Here is a 22,018-nt window from a genome sequence, read left to right on the forward strand (position 1 = left end):
GACAGATCGGGAGGGAGTCAGAGAGATGAAAGAAATGGAGAGAAAATGCTAACATATCCTCACAACTTTCCCCACCCACACCACTCACAGCGCCAGAGTGAAAGAAGAGAACGGTGCATGAGAAGGTCCGTATAGGCAATTATCGTTACTCCAGCTGCGTCGTGTCATCACTGAGTACTAAACCAAGAGGGGCATATCAGTTCGTCCGAGTCGTAGCTAGCTAAGCTTATTTGGCACGCATCTTCCCACTTGAATATTTGGCTTACATAAACTAACCCGCAATGAGTAGTTTCAAGAAGGCAAAAATTATCTTAGAAATCGTGTCCAATGGTGAACTCGGAGTCGTAGTAGCGTGGTTAACTCTCTTCAGGCCTCCTCATCGGACTCTTCAAGACGTTCACCTCCGTGGTCCGATTCTACCACTGCACTTTCAACTCATTTGTTCTTGGAGGTGAAATCACAGCCGGTAAACGGCTCGCCTTGCGAAGACTAAGAACATTGGCAAGGATTGCACCATACGCACCAAGCTTTTGTAACGGTGACTGCATCACTCAACTCGATCTAAAACAGATCATTACTGGAGAATACAGTACTAGTAGTAGAGAAATCTGTGAGTCTCATTCCTTCGCAGCTGAACTCCTCAGCCACCCATCAACATTGAACAGATCACCTTCCTGTACTCTTCGCAATTCCTCCACAGCGACTCCGTAGATGGAGTGGAGGATTATGACATTCTCGACTAATACAGCCTTGACCCGTACATGCGAACGTCAACAGAGCAAGAAATAGTTCTGGCCCATCCGGATCAAGTACCATGCCCAACACCTTGGGACCTGTTGCCAGAACTACGCCAATAAATCTCCCGCTACTCTGACCAAACTTCTCTGAGCTCCACTTATGATAGTGTATGCGGCAGTGCTCTGATAGCACGCTGCACCACCGCAGAAGTACGAGTTATGCCTGAAGGCGAGGTATGGCAGGTGTACGCTTGACAATAAAACCTATCCGCCGCCTCCAATGGGTAGCACCGAGGTACAGTGTTTCGAATAGACTTTCATCTCTCGCAGGGACACGAGAGCGGAGTTTCCATGTGCTGAGCTGCTGTCGAACTAAGTCAAAATGCTTAACTACCATATCCATCGTAGGTCTTGCGCTGGGATCATTCTGAATCATGGCGTCTACCAGAGGTTTCAGAGACTCAAACCCTGTATTTTTCTACTGTAGAGATAAGCAATCAGCAGAAGGAATTTCATGCAATACTTACATCGATAAACTCTCTGACGACGCCACCGAGACGGTATATATGGGTAGGAAATGGGTTCAAAAGAACATCCGTATTGCCCTGAAATTCTGGCACCGTCTTATCACCTCCGAATATTGGATACTCGAGTGGGGTTTTTTCACTGGCATCGTACTGGCGCGATAAGCCAAAGTCAATGAAGTAATACATGGGAGGGCGCTGAGTGCGTGTGTAATGACTCGCGAAGCCCCTAAAGTCCCGCTTCATGTGGCGCTCAACAGGGTGATATGGTTCGGTATAGAGGTCTTTGGCAAACATCATAATGTTCAACAGCATACGGTCACTGTTCTTCAGTTCAATGACATCGCGTCATACGACAGCCAGCTTGCCTCCCAAGTAGACTTACTGGGCGGGGGAGATCCTTTCGCAGATGAAAATCAGATAGAAGATTGTAAGACCCAGATTACATCAGCTGGAACTTAGTGCTGATACTGAACACGATACAGCTACTGGTGCTGGAACTAACTAACTAACTAGCGATAATGGTGACGGAGCATCTCCGTCTAGGTCTCCATCCTTGGGGCAAGGATCTGGCAGTAACTATTACTTCTTTCATAATAGCTACGTTGCCTCGAGATCAGTCCTTCACACGCCAGCTCTAGACTATTGCGGATCATACAATCAGGGATCATGTGCGTGCTCTCAACTATACCCTGTTATGACTTCATCTCATATCACACAGCCTCAGCTCGACACTGACGCTATCGACTGTTGAACACGGCCCGGCTGGGTGTACTTTTCAAAATAAGTCATCATGGCAAAGACTCCAGGCTGCTTAGGATACTATAGTATATGACATATGTTCCCTAACATGCTTTAGCAGTTGTTCGTATGCTCAGTAGTCCCTGTTGATCCGCGCTCATTAAGTCTCAGAGTCTCTTTGAGAACATTCACAACCAGGTCTGTCGATCCTAGTTGCCTAGATCAAATCTAGATTGATCTAACTGAAAGATTGAAACTTCATGGCGTGATTGGCATTTAGAACTGTAGCAGATAGTAAATTGCAAGATTATAATTAGTGCGCGGAAGTGACCTCCGCGTGAAGGTCTGATTGATGGAACCGCAAGAACGCAAAGACGAAAAGACGAAAAGACGAAAAGAGAAACACTCGCCGAGCTTATTCACCTTCCTGCAATTATCCACAGACTCCCCAGGCGTCAACCCCGTATCCCTAGCCCCACTGAACGTACCAGCAGCCTCATCCAGCGCCCCACCGATCCTAACCCAATCGTCAACAAGCCACTCGCCAAACTCAAGATGAGGTCTTCGCCCGCGTGGGGAGTGACGATGGTGTTCGTGGCGCCACTGACAACTAGGCCGTGGTCTGCAGTGAGCATCAGCACCATCTCAATGAACTTGGTCGCCCAGGAGGGAAGATGGTGTTTGAACCAGAGGAGAGAGACGACTCCCCCAAGGCCAATATCTTCTCTGAACACATCCGAGATGCGCATGCCTGCATAGAGCTCCTGTCCACGCTCGTCAGAGATCGTACGGATAAACGCAGCCGGCTTCCTAATAAGCACCATATTCTTCGACGCCGCCGACTTCTCCGAGGAGGACGAGCATTTTGCATGCAGGGTCGGCTTCATAGTGGAGGAGGTTGACAAAGGTCGAGCCTGGGTAGCGGTCACCACCGATGGTGATGCCTTCTTAGGTGCCGTTTGTGATGAGGCTGAGGATGTTGTTAAGTTCATTGGACATGCCTCAATTAGGGCGGCTAAAGTTAACGCTCACCCCAATATCCTTCCGCGCGTGTGTATCACGTTGGTTTCTTTGTCTATGGGGAACAGCACAAACTTGTTGCGTGGCTCCATACAGACAAAGAAAATGACATGCGTCCCCAACTCCCACGGTTAGTGGGAGGGCTTTTCGAACACAAATGTCCCTCTACATTTATCTGGAGTCTGCACCCAACTGTACAGATCATCTGGCAACTCCCGAGTGACTAAACCCTCTTGACTATGGAAATAGGCGACAAAGTGGACTGACTTGTGGAACCAGCCGGACCGTCTTCAGTGTGAGAGTCACGTGGTATCCTCAGGTGCTCCTGGGACAATCCAAACACGACAGGCTTTCATATACATACTCCACCCAGGTCCCAGATGCTGATCGAGCGATCGATCGACTGGCAGCAGCGCCACCTTTTAAAAGCGTCTCGACTTCAACGACGCGCGTGGTCAGCCTCTTTTTCGCTATAATGTGCTGGCTGTCGTTACTGACATACTCGCCGGCCTGGGAGAGGTACGACAGCGTGGTAAGGTGATAAACGGATTTGAATCAATAATGTGAGACCTATAGGGACCTTGGGCGGCTGACGCGCTGCGGCACTGGCGCAGGTCCGAAACCATACTAGGCATAACGTTTGTATTCCCGTTCCCAGCGAGCTCACGCTGGTCATCATGGACATATATGAGTTTGCCTTCGCGTCGCGCGAGGTCCGATATATGCTCTCGTCAATGGAACACAACGACGGAAAGTTACTTTGCGCGCGTAGGATATGGAAGCAGCTGTAAGTTGAGGTAAGTATTGTTTTGTGTTCTTACACTACCATAATGTGAATTGACTGCGGTAGAGACATCATTAACGTGTTTCACAGCAACAAGTTCATGGTGGCACAGACACCAGATTACCGCCGGCCTTCTGGAAGTGCTCTATATACGCCTCCGATCTTATCCACTGCAACAGCTGCCAGGTTGCATCACGTAGAACATGCGTCATCATGGGAGAGTTGCGCAGAAGGTGTGTGAAGGCGTAGGATTTGTTCATGGGAGTGGAGGTAAATATCTAAGTCAGGCTCAGACTGAGGGGCCTGAGCTGAACGCCGCGCGGGATCAGGTCAGTGCGTTCGCTAAAATGCTTTCTATGAACGGGGGAACTGATGAGATTCATCCAGGGTTCCGACTGTATGTTGCCCATAGTATAGTGATTCAAGCTCGTGATGTATACCACAAATTCGCCTTCAATGTCTCATAATCTCTGACCAGCTGCTCTGTGTTCTTGTCACACGTCAGGACTTTATGTAGGGCTTTGAAGCGCGTCCACTGCTTTGATGGTAGGCTGGAGCGTGTTGTGGTATGTGTGATTGTGATTTCTGAAAGAAAGGTGTTTTATAGTAGGTGGTAGGTCGGGTGCTGGCGGAAAATGTGTGGGCACATGGTAAATTATCAGCTCTTCGAGCGCGGTGCATATACGGAGCAGAGCAGCAGAATAGTTTTCGTAGTGAGCGAGGAGGGAGCGAAATCGCGGGGCGTGGAGAGAAAGAATAGTTCGCCGACAGCAACGGCAGGCGTCAGGCATCCAGCAGATCGAGCAGCCGTCCCTGTCATGGTCGATGGTATGCTGATGCAGAATAGGTAAATGCGGCCAGGACAATTTCCATGGTCAGTGCGATCAAGTAACCAAATTTATTGCGGAGACAAGGAGCCGCTAACTTCTGGTCAAGGAAATTACAATGTATTGGCAATATTAATTACGTTAACATCACCTTAGGCGAACCAGCATCGGCATCACTGCGGCCGGTCCGGTATTAAAAACCCAGATCAATACCTGAAGCTTTGAAGCCTTGAAGGCTGACAATACCAAATCTGTCAAGTACGTCCTGGTCTAATAATGTCTTACCGGGTGTTGGTGGTGTTAGATCCTCAGTTCTCCCGTGCTTTGGTGCGGGATTCTTATGGATGTATCGACTGGGTTACCCATGACTATCCTGCTCTCTTGGCTGCCGACCTCCTGGACAGTCCGACCCTTTGCGGCTTTGTCTTTCCTGGAGAATCCGGCCACCTTGTTGCACAGCGACCGGGCTTTGTGCCAGTGCGGCTTCATGAAAAGGTTTGGATGTCGAAAACTGCCGCCGATTCCGGACTGATCCCTGTAACCCATAAGTTATTATTTTGGCTTAGAATTCGGCACAAAGGAATGACTGTAGAGTTCATGAAGTTTGAAAATTTTCGGAATATACTGATCTCACCAAACTCCGACTTCAAACAAACATTTCAACAATATCACTCGGTCTGTGGCGGCCTAGATCTTATGGTGGACCCAAGGCAGGTGATCAGTGTCTGGTTACCTTATTCAAACCGTTGACAATCAGGATAAGTGAGCGGGCTGGCGGTTGGGGCAGCTCGGCCCAGCTGCAGCAATACCTATACGGCCTACAGACGCTGGAGTCCATTGTACCGGTATGGCCCCCGTCCAGAGAGATCCTACGCGCCTCCATAAAATTCAATGTAATCGTTAACCTTGACCACATTGCATCCAGAATGAACTCTCCTAGACCCCGGACCACACTCCTTTCTCGCAACGATGTCTCACAATCCTTTGAAGGCTGGATTCTGAAGCGTGAAGGCAGCGATTGCAACCGTCATGTTTTATTACCAGGAAAAGTGAATCCATTGAATCTGCCCCGGGACTGTGGTCATTTCAGGTGGTTAAAGCAGTCATATGTACCCACCCTTCGGAAGCTGGGAGAGTGGCGAATTATCTTGGTAGATTGTCTACCATTGTGGGTGGTGCACACAGCTCCTGGAAATAGGCGAGAGGAGTTGGTCTTTTTGCATCGGGATGCAGGTCTGTCTCTGGCAGAAATGACGTGAGTTCTTCAACTGACCCTCCGTCACAATCCGATTAGTCTTAACCTGTAGGCCGACCCAGCCTGCGTATTAGGGAACCTTACGTCTTTGATGATATCATGGATCCTGTAGGGGGCACGTGCTCCGAACGCCGCCAAGCCGATCAAGAACTGGAGTCCTTTGCGACAACCGTATTGAGTCAGCTCATAGAAGTTGAGGAAGATTTGCTGGGTGCACCCAGCTCCTTGAGGCTGATGGTCCGACTGGATATTGGTGTCATGCATGGTCCTGATGGACAATTAGGCTATTTTATCAACGAGGTGGAACGCGGAGTGGGTATTGGTCTATTTACCGCCGGGAATCCAAGGTGGACCTTGCGGCTGGCTGATGAATTTGGGTGCTCATTCTCCAAGTGGATGACCAAAACCTGCCTGGCTATGGAACGCTTAATAGAACCTGTGACATAGTTCCGACAGGATCACTTCACATTTTTAGTCTCTGGCATGCAGTCTCATAATTCATGGCCGTGCACAAACATTATCACCCAGTTCATCTGTACCCATCATATTTATACTTAATTCCTTAGGCTTGACTCGCCAGTTGTGTGGTCTTGGTGACTTATCAAAACGTGTCACTGCGCAAGGCAATGCAGCTCCTGCACTCGGAGCAGGAGATTGCTGGTCACACCACAGGAATATCCCTACATGCCTGAAAGGGGTTTGAGATTGTAGGACCACACTGTGTATACATGTACAGACACAGCAACAATGCGCCAAGGAAAAGCCTGCAAATCAACAAAACACCCGGGCTCGCTGTTGTACATGACACGCACGAGTGGCCGCGTTTGCCATGTGCGTTGTGCTTCTCAAGGAGTGGTTTAAGTTAGGCCCGGATCAGCTCGCAATAAAATTTGATCCCAGATCCAGGCCCGATCACAGGAAAAGAATCTAACTGGTGGCTACTGGTAGGGACTATAATTATAATGTACAGTAAAATGACATATGGCACCGCCCTATGGAGATCGTGTAGAATGACCTTATGCATGGGGAACATTGGACTGGTCTTGGACTGACCTGCCACGGGTGAGCATCAGACTGATTCGTGGAACTGTTTTGCCGTATAATTTTTTTGGTTCGGTCTAGGCTCCACCTTCTAACCATTTTACCAAGGCTTGCGCCTGTGGCTGTTGCCGTGCAGGTTTTAAAATTCCCACGTTGACTCCGATACGATTGTCCATTTACTCAGCCTCACCCTGCACATACATACATAATATATGTAAGATACCTTCATTTTATATCAACAGACCCCGATTCTATTGAATAGGATAGACGGCGAACACAAATTGTTGCCGCTTCTGTTGTCGCTTCTGTTGCCGCTTCTGTTGCCGCTTCTATGACTTAACGTGACACATAATTAATTCTTTTCGGAGCCTGAAATTCATTTCCAAGGACTATCACCAGAATCCTTCACACTAGTACCTACCCAGTGACCGCCTCATGGATGTTTCGGGAGGATTGCCTTGGCAAGGTGCCTGGGATGGACATGTCTGGTCCAAGTTGGTGAGGATATCTCGGCCCAGTTATCATACTACAAACACCTATTTCATTTCGTAGCTGTAGGCTGCAAGTGGTGTGGACATCCTCCTGAGGCTCTGCTCCATTTTGTCCACTGTGTAGCCTTGAATTCATGATACACTTACGGGGCTCCCTCACAAGGTCCATGCCAGTAATGAAGTCCGTATCCAGCAGGTAAAAAATCTGGGAAAATTGCTGCAACTGATGCTTAGTATAGCTTAAAACAGCGGAATGATGGCCTACATACATTAATTTGTGGCCCTGGGCCCTGGATCAACTGCTACTAAAATTTTCAAACATCCGATCCAAGGGTAGGAGCTAAAATTTGTGTGTTCAAAATTTAAATCACGGTACCGGGATCAGACAAACTGATCCCCAAACCCTAACACAATCTTGGAACCCTAGCTGGCCACACCATTTTGGTAATTACGGTACGTGTTTCTATTTGCCTTCCATCGCGTCGCGTCGAACCGCCTCCAAAGCACAATGCAGGCACCCGTTCCCTCTCTCAAGCTGATAGATCTCAACTATCACTGGAACAAGGCCGGTGAGATGGCGAAAGATAAAGATTGGGAACCGGAACTCTATCACTGCGGTGCTTATGAACGATCTCTGGACTGTTTTCCGGTACTGCGATCCCACTCCTACATTATATACATTCCCGCTTCATCAAAACCTATCTTTCGGTTTTTGCAACATGCGATGTATGCCCTGCGGTACATGTCACTTTCCGGACGCTTCAACGAGTACACCAGATCGAATTTCTTCCGAGGATCCGTGTATTTGCACCTTCTGCGCGAGGCCTTTTTTGACGAAGTCCGGGAAAAATTCTATGGTTCTTCAGATCATAGCCAGGGCCAGGGTGCACCCACATGCAATAAAATGACGCGCCAATGGTTCTCCAGCGTCCTGTTCTCATGGGCACAAGCCACATATCACAATCGCAGGATATCTCCGCCGGATTCAAACTGGCTGCCGCCTAAACCAAAAAATGGGCAAACTGTGTCCACAATATTTGGTGAGCATCCAATTTGTTCAGCCTGCCTCTGTTATGAACAGGAGCACAGATTGGGCAAGTTGGTCTATGTCGCCTGAAATCGATCCCGTTATCCGATCGCTATATGGTTCTTTGCCTGATGAGACCAGCGAGTCTATGGATTGGCTGACGATGGACCAGGAGGCCACACTAAGTGGAAACGCTCGAGCTCCGATGGTGGAGACGGATGTGAAAAGCTGGCGCAAGTGCCTGAGGATCGCCCTGGAACTGCTGGAAGCAAATATCCAGAAGGCTCAGGCTGAAGCCGCCACAAACGGCACGGCACAAGCTGCAGCCGAGACCGAGTTTCCAACCCCCATGGATCTGGATACCCAGCCTCCGATTCCCGGATCCTCCAAGCGTCCGGCTGTAGGTTTATCATCCGGATGATAAGACTGTAAACTAACTAAGTGACCAGTCTCCTGCAGTTGCTGATGTGCGGAAATCCAAGAGAGCCAAAACAAGCAAGGTGCGTTTATGGCTCTTGTCCTTCCACTTTTTTTCTCATCACGCCGTTGGGTGCAGTCAATTCCTGAAGGTGAGAGTGACAGGAGACCCCTTGGTCCGATTTCCAGCCGAGACAAAGGCAAAGGCAAAGGCAAAGGCAAAGGACAGGGAAAAGGAAAAGGAAAAGGAAAAGGAAAAGAGAAGGAGAAAGGCAAGGCCGTCGAGTCTGCAGGGCCATCAGGGTCTGGACCGCAGGTGAGCAAAAATATTCCTGTATCTCATTTCTTCCCCACGCCTGAGGGTATCAGTTTTCATTCCCAGATGCCTCGGGGTCTGGACCCGGACCTTCGTCCAGCGGCGGGAACGTTGCCACATCTGTACTCGGTGAGGTGACCGCGTCATCCACAATATATTGGAATGATATGTTAACCTCTGCTACAACGGACGGTTGGACCCAGGAGGAACAGGTCTTTGAGGTAGAACGCTTCGAAAAACAAGGAGATCAGAGTTGGGATGCATTCTGTTCCAGGGTGCCAGCCAGGCCCCCCTGATGGCCTGCCATTAGATTATTTAATTGCCCCGATGTTCAGGCGCATAATGTGATGAACACTTCGTTATACACACATCGGCTGGGCTGGGATATCCTGGTGTGCATAGGCGCTTTGTTTAATGTAAAACATATTTGCGCATCTGAACGCACGTACTTGCTCCCCTTGCCAGACAGTTGAAAATGTGTGTAAATATGCTTGAATAATATTGGGCACCATAATAGCTGGCATACATGTGCGGCTAGCAGAGGTACAAAAGCGGCACAAAAAGAGGTCAAAAACAAGGACGGTGGCATGAAAACAGTGTAGGAAATGTGAATGTCCAGGACGTCTAAGGCTGCCCGCGGTGAGCAAATGGTTAAAATAGCATCAGCAAACAAAAGCCACATACCAATGGAGTAGCCTTGGTTTCATGTTTCTGGTGTAAATGAGTTCATCAATAAGTGGGCGCATGTGAACTGGTGTCTTAGCTCGCACTGAAGCTGGGTTTCTGTCAAAAAGTGTCCAACAAGTTCCATCATCTCCTCATCATATTTCTGCAATAGACTTGAATATTTGTGCGTGAAAATGATGGTCTGACATACCGCAACCTCACCCCATCCCGGTACAGTAGGATCCCTGTGATACAGAACTAAACATGACAATCATCCAGCCGTTCCAAACCCATGGTTAGTACGATCATACCTTCGGATAAATGACATACGAGGCGCTCACAAAGCAGAACCGGTGGAGGAGATTGGCGTGATCCTTAACTCAGAGGTAGGAATATGATGGTAGGAAGAAAGGTGTACAACAGATATTTGGCCTGAACAATTTATGTGGCCTCAGGGTGCCACACTGCCTGCATAGCTTGCAATCCCCTACTCCCACGATTACTGGGAGGAGGGTTTTGTCAGACCTCGGCGTGCAGGCACCTGTATCAAAAAATGTCAGCGTGAGACAAAGTTGCCCTGTTTGACTAGGATGTTCCAGACCCTCCCAATTTCGACGACAGACAAATTGTTTGAACACTGGCTTTGTCTCTTTTCACTCAAATGGCAAATGCCAAGCCCTGTTTAAATTTCACTGTGTTTTATCTGCGCGCTCTCTCGGACTCATCGACTCGGACGGTCGGACTTCGTCTATAATCACATGGGCATCTATTCCTTTAAAGTCTTGTACCCTTTTTGACCAGGATGTTCCATACCGTCCGTTATATACTTATTCCGCTGACCAGTATCCTCACTCGCTCGCCTTCCATCCCCCTTCTCGCAGCGTTTGTTGAGTTTTCTCGCTCACTTTACCTCTCGCTGATTTTGTCTGGCAGGTGTTGTGCGTTGGGATTCCATCACGTTGTCTCACCTTCAACTTGCGCGTTGTCGCTGTGTTTGTTGAGTTTGTTCATTCGCTCGCGCTATCTCTCGCTAAATTGGTTTCAGCTGTTGTCCTTTCATTCAATCATGCCAGCGTTTTTGTGCAAACGCCCTTCCACGAATCCTCGTGTACTCGATGTCAATGATTGCCCACCTCACAACCTTTTACATGTTACATCGTCTTATCCTTTATTTTACGATCCTTTGTACTATCCGAGTGCCCATCCTGCTGTATTCGCAACATGTGAAGGATTTTGTGCGTGGCTAGAATCCTCACTTGTCTCTCATAACAAGTTGTGTTCGAAATGTCGTTTGGGCCCGTGCGTCATTACTGTTGGTTCGGATGCCTTAGATATTACTGTCTCTGTCGACGGTACCTTCATGTCGTTTTCTCCGGCCCACTTCGAGTCGGCTACCGACTGACATTGTAGCGTGTTTGACCGTTATGGGACATGTCAGCGCCTCATCTCTGTGCAGACATGTCTGCTTTCTTCCCTCGGTCGTGATCCTCCCTGGTTCTCGTACCCCGTTGACCACCCTCGTGAGGCTTTGTCTCTCTTACCTGCTAACATTGCACAGTTGCTCGAACTTCAGGTTGTGATCGAGCCCAGACACGCGTCAAGGCTCTCGGCATTGACGTCATTATCCGTCATTTTGATGCGGCGCGTGTTGAATGTTCGCTATTGTCGGACGATGTAATTGCAGAACGTATGGATTATCATTTACCTCAGAATTGTCTTTAGTCAAGAGCCATGCATCTTTCCGTAGGGTTTGTCCAGATGTATGGCGCTGAAGTCGCTGCAGCCCTTCGACGTCCCCCAATCAATGTATCTAACGACAACGCGTTGAATCGCGCTTTCAATGACACCTTTGCGTCGTGGATCTCACTTCCTCTTGATGAGTTAACTCGTCGGCTGGAGAGGCTCCCGAGCGACGACATTCACACTTGTATCCAAGGTTTACCCCGATCTCTACACAATCTATGCAGTTCGCGGTCGCATCGCAAGTCTTGCAACGCTCTCGCTAATTTCGCTCGTCAGCGTGCAATGTACCTTACACAGGCAGGTGTGGATATCTTGTGTACCATCTTTCTCGCTAGATTACAAAGAGTTGGGTAGGCCACGTTTGTCTATTTGGTATTGTTGAAGTTTCGTACTGTTACGACGTTTTAATCAGTATATCAAACACGATCAAAAGCTATTAGGACCAAGCTGAAGACAACATCGAACTCGCTAAAGACCAACCTGTTAAATTGCTTCAAAAAATTCCTTATCGCAGTGAAATCGAAAAAAAGACCAATGCAGCGCCAAAGAACGACAGACAAGAAGCGTGCACATGTGCAAATAGCCTTAATGCGAAAAGCAAGGTCATCAGTTCGCACGGCGAACCCCCGGTAACAAAGGTATCAGTTTATGTAAGCAATTGGCCGGACAGCGGAGTCGGGGACTGGCGCTCGCCGCCGCTACGATGACATAATTATGGACTTTGTTAGACAGATTTGGTTGCGCTCAGTGAATCATGGAAAGTTTGTGGTTGCTATGCACAGTTTGCACTTTGTGACAATATGGAAATTGCGCTCTGTGACGTGGTTTGATGCAAAGATGTGATGCAATGGGAACATTGCAAAGACAGTGTTGAAGAGACGATGCCTGGGCATGGTACTAATGAACCAACTCGCATCTCAACATACCCTGTCCGCTATCCCGAACTGATATTACCCGGATAGATCGAAAAATGAAGGCCACCGATACCATTGCTCCTACCTGCATCCACCCACCCTGAAACCCCACCGTAATATACTGGACCACTCCCTATCATCATGTAACACCACCTCACATTTGCCTACACAGAGTCGTATAAGCTCCCTATTGGTATCAGTCAGCCAGAAAAAAGGGGGCCCTCCTGTCAACCGTGGGCACTCATTGACAGGAAGGGCAGACTGATGGGGGTACACCTCGTACCAGGGCATTCACAAGCCCAGAGAGGTGTTAGGGACACAGGTGTCTCATAGACTAGATTGTACTGTCCCCCTTAGAGCGTAACTCTCCAAAGAACATTAAAATTTAAGATTTAAAAAACATACCATGTCCTCTCCTGTTGCAGCACGTTAGTAAATTTACCGAGATGGCTTTGTGCAGCATGCCACACTCAAGATTTTGTATTTGAAAACCTTACATCATGGCTGGAGATTCTGCTCCCACCAGTGCCAGAGGGGACCAGCGCTTTGGACATAGAAGAAGGCAAGGCATCCAAATGCCCAGGTAGAGGCCTCAGAGAGGCGCCCCCCCAGGCTTGGTCCCACCGGCCCCAGAGGGGCGCAGCTCTTTGGACATAGAAGAAGGCAAGGCATCCAAATGCCCAGGTAGAGGCCTCAGAGAGGCGCCCCCCCAGGCTTGGTCCCACCGGCCCCAGAGGGGCGCAGCTCTTTGGACATAGAAGAAGGCAAGGCATTCAAATGCCCAGGTAGAGGCCTCAGAGAGGCGCCCCCCCAGGCTTGGTCCCACCGGCCCCAGAGGGGCGCAGCTCTTTGGACATAGAAACAATCAAGGCATCCAAATGCCCAGGTAGAGGCCTCAGAGAGGCGCCCCCCCAGGCTTGGTCCCACCGGCCCCAGAGGGGCGCAGCTCTTTGGACATAGAAACAATCAAGGCATTCAAATGCCCAGGTAGAGGCCTCAGAGAGGCGCCCCCCCAGGCTTGGTCCCACCGGCCCCAGAGGGGCGCAGCTCTTTGGACATAGAAACAATCAAGGCATCCAAATGCCCAGGTAGAGGCCTCAGAGAGGCGCCCCCCCAGGCTTGGTCCCACCGGCCCCAGAGGGGCGCAGCTCTTTGGACATAGAAACAATCAAGGCATTCAAATGCCCAGGTAGAGGCCTCAGAGAGGCGCCCCCCCAGGCTTGGTCCCACCGGCCCCAGAGGGGCGCAGCTCTTTGGACATAGAAACAATCAAGGCATTCAAATGCCCAGGTAGAGGCCTCAGAGAGGCGCCCCCCCAGGCTTGGTCCCACCGGCCCCAGAGGGGCGCAGCTCTTTGGACATAGAAGAAGGCAAGGCATCCAAATGCCCAGGTAGAGGCCTCAGAGAGGCGCCCCCCCAGGCTTGGTCCCACCGGCCCCAGAGGGGCGCAGCTCTTTGGACATAGAAACAATCAAGGCATCCAAATGCCCAGGTAGAGGCCTCAGAGAGGCGCCCCCCCAGGCTTGGTCCCACCGGCCCCAGAGGGGCGCAGCTCTTTGGACATAGAAACAATCAAGGCATCCAAATGCCCAGGTAGAGGCCTCAGAGAGGCGCCCCCCCAGGCTTGGTCCCACCGGCCCCAGAGGGGCGCAGCTCTTTGGACATAGAAACAATCAAGGCATCCAAATGCCCAGGTAGAGGCCTCAGAGAGGCGCCCCCCCAGGCTTGGTCCCACCGGCCCCAGAGGGGCGCAGCTCTTTGGACATAGAAACAATCAAGGCATTCAAATGCCCAGGTAGAGGCCTCAGAGAGGCGCCCCCCCAGGCTTGGTCCCACCGGCCCCAGAGGGGCGCAGCTCTTTGGACATAGAAACAATCAAGGCATCCAAATGCCCAGGTAGAGGCCTCAGAGAGGCGCCCCCCCAGGCTTGGTCCCACCGGCCCCAGAGGGGCGCAGCTCTTTGGACATAGAAACAATCAAGGCATTCAAACGCCCAGGGAAGGACTCATAGAGGCGGCCTGCTCCCATCGGTACGACTTAGGTAATGGTTACAAGTGGTGCATAATATTAAGTCGATTTAAGGGTATTGAAGTCGAGATGTGGACAGTTTGAAACTTATTATAGCGTCGTTCAAACTCAGATTCAATTCTGTTCACTTTTGAAACTCCGGTAACCGCCGCAATGAAACCGGCCTTAACCCTCCACAAGGAGTTATTATATGCAGTTTGGAGTCCATAATTCACCGGGCATCCCAATAGCTCCATCAGATAATCGCAAATTTGTGTGTTGAATATTGAATGGATTATATTCTTTCCACTGCAGAATCCATTAGGGTAGTCATCCTAATACAAAGCGTCCATGGACGGCACTATCCCTCACATAAGATCATTATCGCTCGTAGCACAGTGCTAGAAACAACCTCGCCACAAATGCCTTCCAGATAGGTCACATATGATGAAAAGCCTGTCCCAGTCCCGGATGCTCACACAAGTCTTGCTGCAGAGGTCAGCCAGGAGACCCGTGGCACATGCTGAGAGTCTGTTCATGGCAACAACACTATGCCGTACTCATCTGGACTCCAAGGGGAAGAAGCATCGGCGTCCACAATGACTTGCTGACCCTCAAGTAGTGGCGGCACCTTGAGCGGATTGGTATCAATCAGTTGGGTGCAGAATTATATCCGTACTGAGGTCCGACTCACAAGGGCGACGCCGATCATCAAGTCGAATACACGGTCGTGAGTTTGCTAAGGTAGTACCGACCAAATCACAAAGTTGTCGACAATCAGGCCAGACAAAGGCATGGGATCTGAAGTGATCATTGAAGCAGGGCACAAAGTCAGGGGGGTTGGGTCATCATCGCCAACAACTGCATATAGGCAGGGAAATAAACATATCAAATATCTGAGGCCCCTGGCAGGTAAAAGTATATAAAAGAAAGAAGTGTGGTAAATGTCTGTGAGATTTGCTGTCATAAAACATGCAATATTTGGCGTATATCTCACACTCAAGATCAACCAAGCACTTTCTGTACCTCGCGTGGAGCTGTAGAATGCCGGATCGCGAATGGGTTATTACACATGTGACGTGATAATATGGGTGTGCAAGCCCTTAGGCTCTAGAACTCTGTCGATACCAGCATTATTAATCAGAATAGTAGAGGCATGTATGGTCAAAGACTGTTGGACGAGGGAGGGTGGCTTGACCTTGGCTGGTAGTTTTGCGATTGGACGATTATAGATGTGTCTGTAAGAAGTTGCCTCCAGATGGTAAGCGGCTAATCGAGCACGCTAAGTTTGGTAAATGAGTTCAACGCCAGATAAAATTGGTATACCATCTTACATGGGAAGCTGGGCCGAGGCTCCGACCGTGGATGGAAGCTGGGCTGAGGCTGCTGGCTGGGCTGAGGCTGCCAGCTGGGCGCGGGCCCACGAAACAACGCGACCCACGTCCACAAAGTCTACTTCCCGCCGAACTTGCCGAATGTCGTGCAAAACAGCCAAACCAACCCTGTGCCGATGGTCAGAAAAATCCTAACTTGACAATAACACCCGGTGGGACTTGGGATCACCTGGATCGAACTTTCCAGTGATCCCATATGGTTCCGCGAGCATAGGACCTCAACTCCTCATCCTGGGAATCCTTGTCTTCCTCGGAAACATCGCGAAACTCCCGGGCAATTCCTTCCATTAAGGACACCGCAGCATCCTGGGTCCCCCTCAAATAGATGAAAGGGCAATTCCCCGGAACCGAACTGTTTGACCGGCAGATCGGACATCTGTCAAAGCCTTGGCGCAAGGATGTTTGCAGCAAGCAATACACACAGACCGCATGCCCCTCTGGGCAGTATGTCACCGGCGCTACACTAATCAAGTATTAGTCAGCCGAATTGATGACACCAGGACCTGATGCTGACAGGACGTCCCAACATCTGGCCATAACATGAATAAGGCAATCCCGGAAGATCTGTGAAATTCCTCACATGGGGCATATGAAGTTTGCCTGAATCGATCGAAGAAAGCTTTCAGCAAGCGCGTTATGTTTAGGCATGGCCTGTTTCATCGCCGGTGTAGGCAGGGTAGGTTCAGTCTGTACTTCTTGTTGAACCTGAAATTCTGGCTGAGAGTCCAGTACAGGCAACTGAAACTCATACAGGACCGGGGCTCCTACAATCCAGGTGTGTCAAGCAGTATTGTTAGATGTTCTCACACAAACCTACCATGATACGTGACGGGTGTGGAAACCATAGATGGCGATATGATCCAGATGATATCGGGGCCGTATTGGACACAAAGTCAAAATGAACAAATAAATCCAAGTTTAACTTACATATCCAACACCCAAGAGAGGGTTCATAGAAAAATAAATGTCAAGCCGCCATGCGTGGAAAATTCTTTCCGGTAGCCGATGGTCATATGACCCTTTCCCAGTAGATTTGACACTGTTTCTGGGATCAGAACGCACCGGGAAAGTAGCCTTAAGACTTTGGATGCCAGTCTTAGTCTGTCCATTTGTCCTCTGTGCTGGCCAGCATTTGTCTTAAATCTCGTGTCTTGAACTGTAAACTACAACCACTCCATTATGACATCCACGATTGGTATGCCTTGAATTGTACCTTGCAGTCCTCGCCTATTATGATCCTTTGTATTACCCTCATTATCATCCCCAAATCTTTTCTACACCTGAAAATTTTTCAAGCTTGCCTTTCATCCCATGGTTTTGTGTGTGGCTCTTGCCATTCTCTTTACAATTGGACCACGGTCGTCTATGTTATATGATGGTTCAACCTTGTGTGTCCGAGTCTACAACACTTCCATGACGTTTGCTCGCCCCCATTCACGAGTCTGCTTTGTATTCACATTGCGGTGTGTTTTGCCCTCATGCGTCTTCTCACGTCGCAGCAACTAGGGCTGATGTTAGAAAAGGTCATGGTCGACCTGCGCACAGATTCGTTCACACACTGACAGCCATGCATCACATTTTCAAGAGTGCGATGTCGGTGGAACATTCAAACACCATTTGCAAGTGGTGAAGAGAAAAAGACAACGGCAAACATAGTGTATAAACATATCTTATTGTAATTTGGGGTAGAAAACGTCTGAAGGTGAACAGAACGAAGCGCTTGTTAGACAAGAGTATCTGAAAACTTGAACGTACGAGTGGCACTCAAGGTGAATGTGGAGTTCGGCCAGACGGACGGCCGGGATACAGACGGATGTAATCCTCCTGCTCTGCAGTGAGTGGAAAGTGATGAAAAAACAAAGAATGTTGCGAGGAGAATGGAAGAAGCCAGCTGGGTTTGGGTATGTAACCGCCTGAATCCCAGCTGCAGCGGTTGCACCGGAACCTAAAGAAGTTGGAGCCTTGACGAGAGGATCGTTTGGCTTTAATGTCCCCAGGCCCAGGATTGCACAGGTTATTGCCACACCGGGGGGGAAGGCCCCAGACACAACCAGAGGGGGTGGAAGCTATGTATCTCCGGCTAATCAGATCTCCTTGCAGATTCCAACAAACCAATACCACAGGGGTATGGTTCAACAGAGTCCAGTGAGCAATCTCCTGTTCCAGGGCCTGCTCGACAGGCATTTGATGGATGTAGACCTGTATGATCAATCGCAGCATGAAGGGCATGACCACAGAGGGTTGAACCGAATGGGCAGTAAATCCGATGACAAACAGCAGGCGCTTGCTGAATCCACCAATGTCATTAAAAAGACACCAGGGCCGAGGGGTATCGTACCTGGAGACCAGTGTCTTGATTGTTTCAAAATGCGATTGCTTCGTGAATGCCGGACCACACGCCAGCAGTATCATTCCTTTGGTGCCCATCATGTCCAGGGAACGCTTCCACAATTCCGGACCCAAGTAATGGCGGACCACCTGAGATCCAAGTCAATAAAAGAAATCGGAAAGAGTCAGCCGAGGCCCACCTCCGAGGCATTTTGAGTCCAGGCATCTCCGTGTTTGTCAACACTGTGGACTAGCTCACCATTCTCATAATCACTGTGTGTATCTATCAGAACCAGCAAATCGGTCTCTGGTTGGGCCTTCACAAAGGCCAGGGCGTTGCGGACGCGGGCGCGGACATTGGGCAGGCAAGCAGCTCCAGTGACCAGTTCAATGTTGGTGCATTGCAACTGCCGCATACTTGACCTTAGTCCTGTGTCATTTTAGGTTCAATTGAAGCAACACATACCACGTTTTGGCAATGCGAGAATTCTTCCTCCAACTGACAGCGCAACAAACGTTCAGGGTATGTGTCAAGTTTTAAGGCAATCGTGTGAAACACGAGTGGGTGGCGGATGTGACTTCGGCCAGTAAGGTAGGCACCTTGTGCAACCACTGAGTACTACCGACATGTCAGAGTCACCGACAAATCCAGGATTCGTTTAGGAGACCGGCTCACAGGCAACGGAGTGGAGCACCTGCGGCTCCAGCATGGGGGACACCAAAATTCACCTGGGCCTATATTTCTGACACAAGGGTGCAAATTCGACTTCTGGAAGCACAGAGCGTGAGGACAACCTGGTCGGGCACATTTCTTCAACTGGCCAACATCGGAGCAACTGCTGCATTTGTTCGCGGCGCCATCATCTTGCACCAGTGAAGACGCCTCCAGGGCCAATGCCTCAGACCTGGGATCAGCTGACCATGCGCCGGTGGTCAGAATGTTGCCAACTGGTCAGGTCATGCCAGGTAAACTGGACACCCACCAGGTAACCCCTCTGTCCAACATTGGGTCAGCATACAGGGGAACAACCGGAATATGACCGATATCAAGACCTACCTCCAGTGTCAATGGTCTGACTTCGACCATGAACGACACGCCCATCTCCAGCAGCTACCACAACATCACTGTCGACATCTAATCATGGAAGTGTCAGCCACACGTGCGGTCCAGCGAAATCATTCTATACAGCCTACCCATCATGTCATCGGCGCCTGGAAGAAAAAAGTTGAGGATTGCCAGAATTTACTGCACGCCGGACTGACCACATAATATTGGGCGTGACCTGCCTTTCAAAGCCCGGCTCTGGGCCACAGGTAGCTGTTCTAGGGCGCCCCCCCTGGCAACTCCTCTTCCTCTTCCTCTTCCTCCCCCTCCGCGCCCCCCGCCTCCTGCACCTCTCCCACCCCCTGCACCTCTCCCACCCCCTGCACCCCTCCCACCCCCTGCACCTCTCCCACCCCCTGCACCTCTCTCACCTCCTGCACCTCTCCCGCCCCCTCCGCCCCTTCCACCTCGTGCAACAGCAGATGTTGTGGTTGCAGCCCCGCTACTATGGTCCCTTCCTGCTCTTTCGCCATCGCCTTCATCCTCGTCCTCGTCCTCGTCCTCGTCCTCGTCATCACCATTACTTTGTTCTCCATCATCAGGCTCATCTTCATCCTCGCCATTGTCATCACCGTCCTCCTCCGAGTCTTGAGCCCGATTGGCACTGGGAGCCCTGAATCGTGCGCCCATGTTGACCACATGACCATCGCCAGCATTGGTGCCAGGTGCACCCTGCCACTGCATGAGATCTGACATGGTTCCGAGCTTCTGTGTAACGGCAGGTTAGTGCTCACAACTTAACTGACTCTGGTATATTTTGCCATCTAAGTAGCCGTTTTACGGTCACGTGCGTGACGCGTCCACGCGTAACGAATCCGTCCAAAGGTCAGTCCACAGTTCCCTCCGAGAATCTCAGGAGCGTCCCGGGACCTACGGGTGTTATCACCAAATATGGAAAAGTCTCCTGAATTCTAAATTTTGAGTGGCAACACCACGGGTATATACCAGTACAAAACTAGATAAGTTGATGCGTAATGGAAAAAAATGCAGAGTTCAAATTTCTCCAAATCGCCAAGTTGACTTTGTAGAGAATATTTGCAGATGAGGACCATGTTCCAATACCTTCTGGTGACTAATTTCAGCAATAATATAGGGCGCAAAGAAGCACTCCGAGGAACCAGCCCGACATCGCGATCCAGAAGTGTTGTTATTCGCCTTACCAATCTGTGACAGACACTGGTCACGGTCACACAACACTTGGCGGTGCATGGTAGACCGTTTTCTTACCATAAACCGATCGACTCAAATTTCAGGCAGAGTCTCCAAGATCTCCAGGTTCCAAGTGTCAGTTGGCAATGCCCACCAAGATGGACTCTCCCTTGGGCGATAACACTGCCAGGTTGCATGGTCCCCACAGGTTGGCGATTATGTGAATCTTAAGTGGGGGTAGCCCGGAGTATCCGATGTTCCTTGTGTGAGGTAGTCTCTCAACCCGCAGGCCTATTGTTACCAGAGCTAGACGCGCTATCATAGACACTCCCTTGGGCGATAACACTGCCAGGTTGCATGGTCCCCACAGGTTGGCGATTATGTGAATCTTAAGTGGGGTAGCTCGGAGTATCTGACGTTCCTTGTGTGAGGTAGTCTCTCTACCCGCAGGCCTATTGTTACCAAAGCTAGACGCGCTATCATAGACACTCCCTTGGGCAATAACACTGCCAGGTGACATGGTCTCCACAAGTTGGCGACTATGCGAATCTCAAGTGGGGTAGCCCGGAGTATCCAATGTTTTTGGTATGGGGCGGTCTGTCAACCTGCAGGCTCCTATTATCACCAAAGCCATACGCCTCCAATTTTTGCTTTAACACCTCCCTTCGGGGTTGACTGTCAGCGTCAGAATGTGTAAATATGTTATGTAGCAGCCGACACCGTCTTGCCCGGCGCAAACATTTGCATCACTACTGGCATGGACACTGGTCCCGGCCGCAACCCGGTCTACAGAGGCTTGGGTAGAGTTACCTCCACTCCAACCCTACACCACTGCAGAGTATTTCTTTCCTATGTTGATTCATAATCGGATCTGAGTTGGATCTTCTGTCCACCTTACAGCGTCATATTTTGATGACTGTTCATGCTGGATGATTGGACTGGCCTCTGAGAGACTGACTCTCTGAGACTGCTCGTTTAGGACGTTCAAAGTTGGGTTCTCGAGGGTTTTCGACACCGTTAGCCTCGAGTACTATTCCTTGACTATTACTCACCTCGTCGTATATCTTGACCGTCGCTTCCCTTGTCTTCTTCCTTCACTTCACTTTTCTTATTCCTTCATGTCCCTCTCATCATCGAAAGTCGATGTGTTTTTTTTTGCTTGTGGCTCTCCGCTCCCTAGTCTTTTCCCTTATACTCCTCCTGAAGTGTTGAATTGCTTACATAAGCACAGTGGGACCAAATTGTGGCGTCGACAGAGTGGTTGGTAGAATGAAATAGTTCTGCCAGTGGCAATTGCCAGGCGGCAATTGCGACTCCTCGATCTCAACTTTCAATCACCATGTCTGACATTTTCACGGTGTACTGCTGGGTACGAGGGTACCAACATCAACCAACATTTCGGTGTCAAAATTTCATGCTCTGAAACTGTCGATACCCTGAAAACGTTGTTGAAGGAATCTCAGGCTATCGATGTACCCACTTCAAGTCTTCGACTCTACCAGCCCACGCAGCCCGTGGCCGAACCCTATGCT

The 22,018-nt window shown here is 49.9% G+C and overlaps 1 protein-coding gene across 1 annotated transcript; it reads right to left on the minus strand.

Annotated features, from left to right (window-relative positions):
* Nucleotides 1-954: 954 nt before the first annotated feature.
* DFJ58DRAFT_719562 (uncharacterized protein) lies at nt 955-1,576 on the minus strand (the record flags this gene model as incomplete). Its single annotated transcript, XM_041384650.1, has 2 exons — nt 955-1,215; nt 1,265-1,576. The coding sequence occupies 2 exons, from the start codon at nt 1,574-1,576 to the stop codon at nt 955-957; spliced, it is 573 nt and encodes a 190-aa protein (XP_041235598.1).
* Between the last annotated feature and the right edge of the window lie 20,442 nt (nt 1,577-22,018).

Source organism: Suillus subalutaceus (assembly GCF_016647625.1).
Source record: "Suillus subalutaceus strain FC151 chromosome Unknown DFJ58scaffold_280, whole genome shotgun sequence".
Lineage (NCBI taxonomy): Eukaryota > Fungi > Basidiomycota > Agaricomycetes > Boletales > Suillaceae > Suillus > Suillus subalutaceus.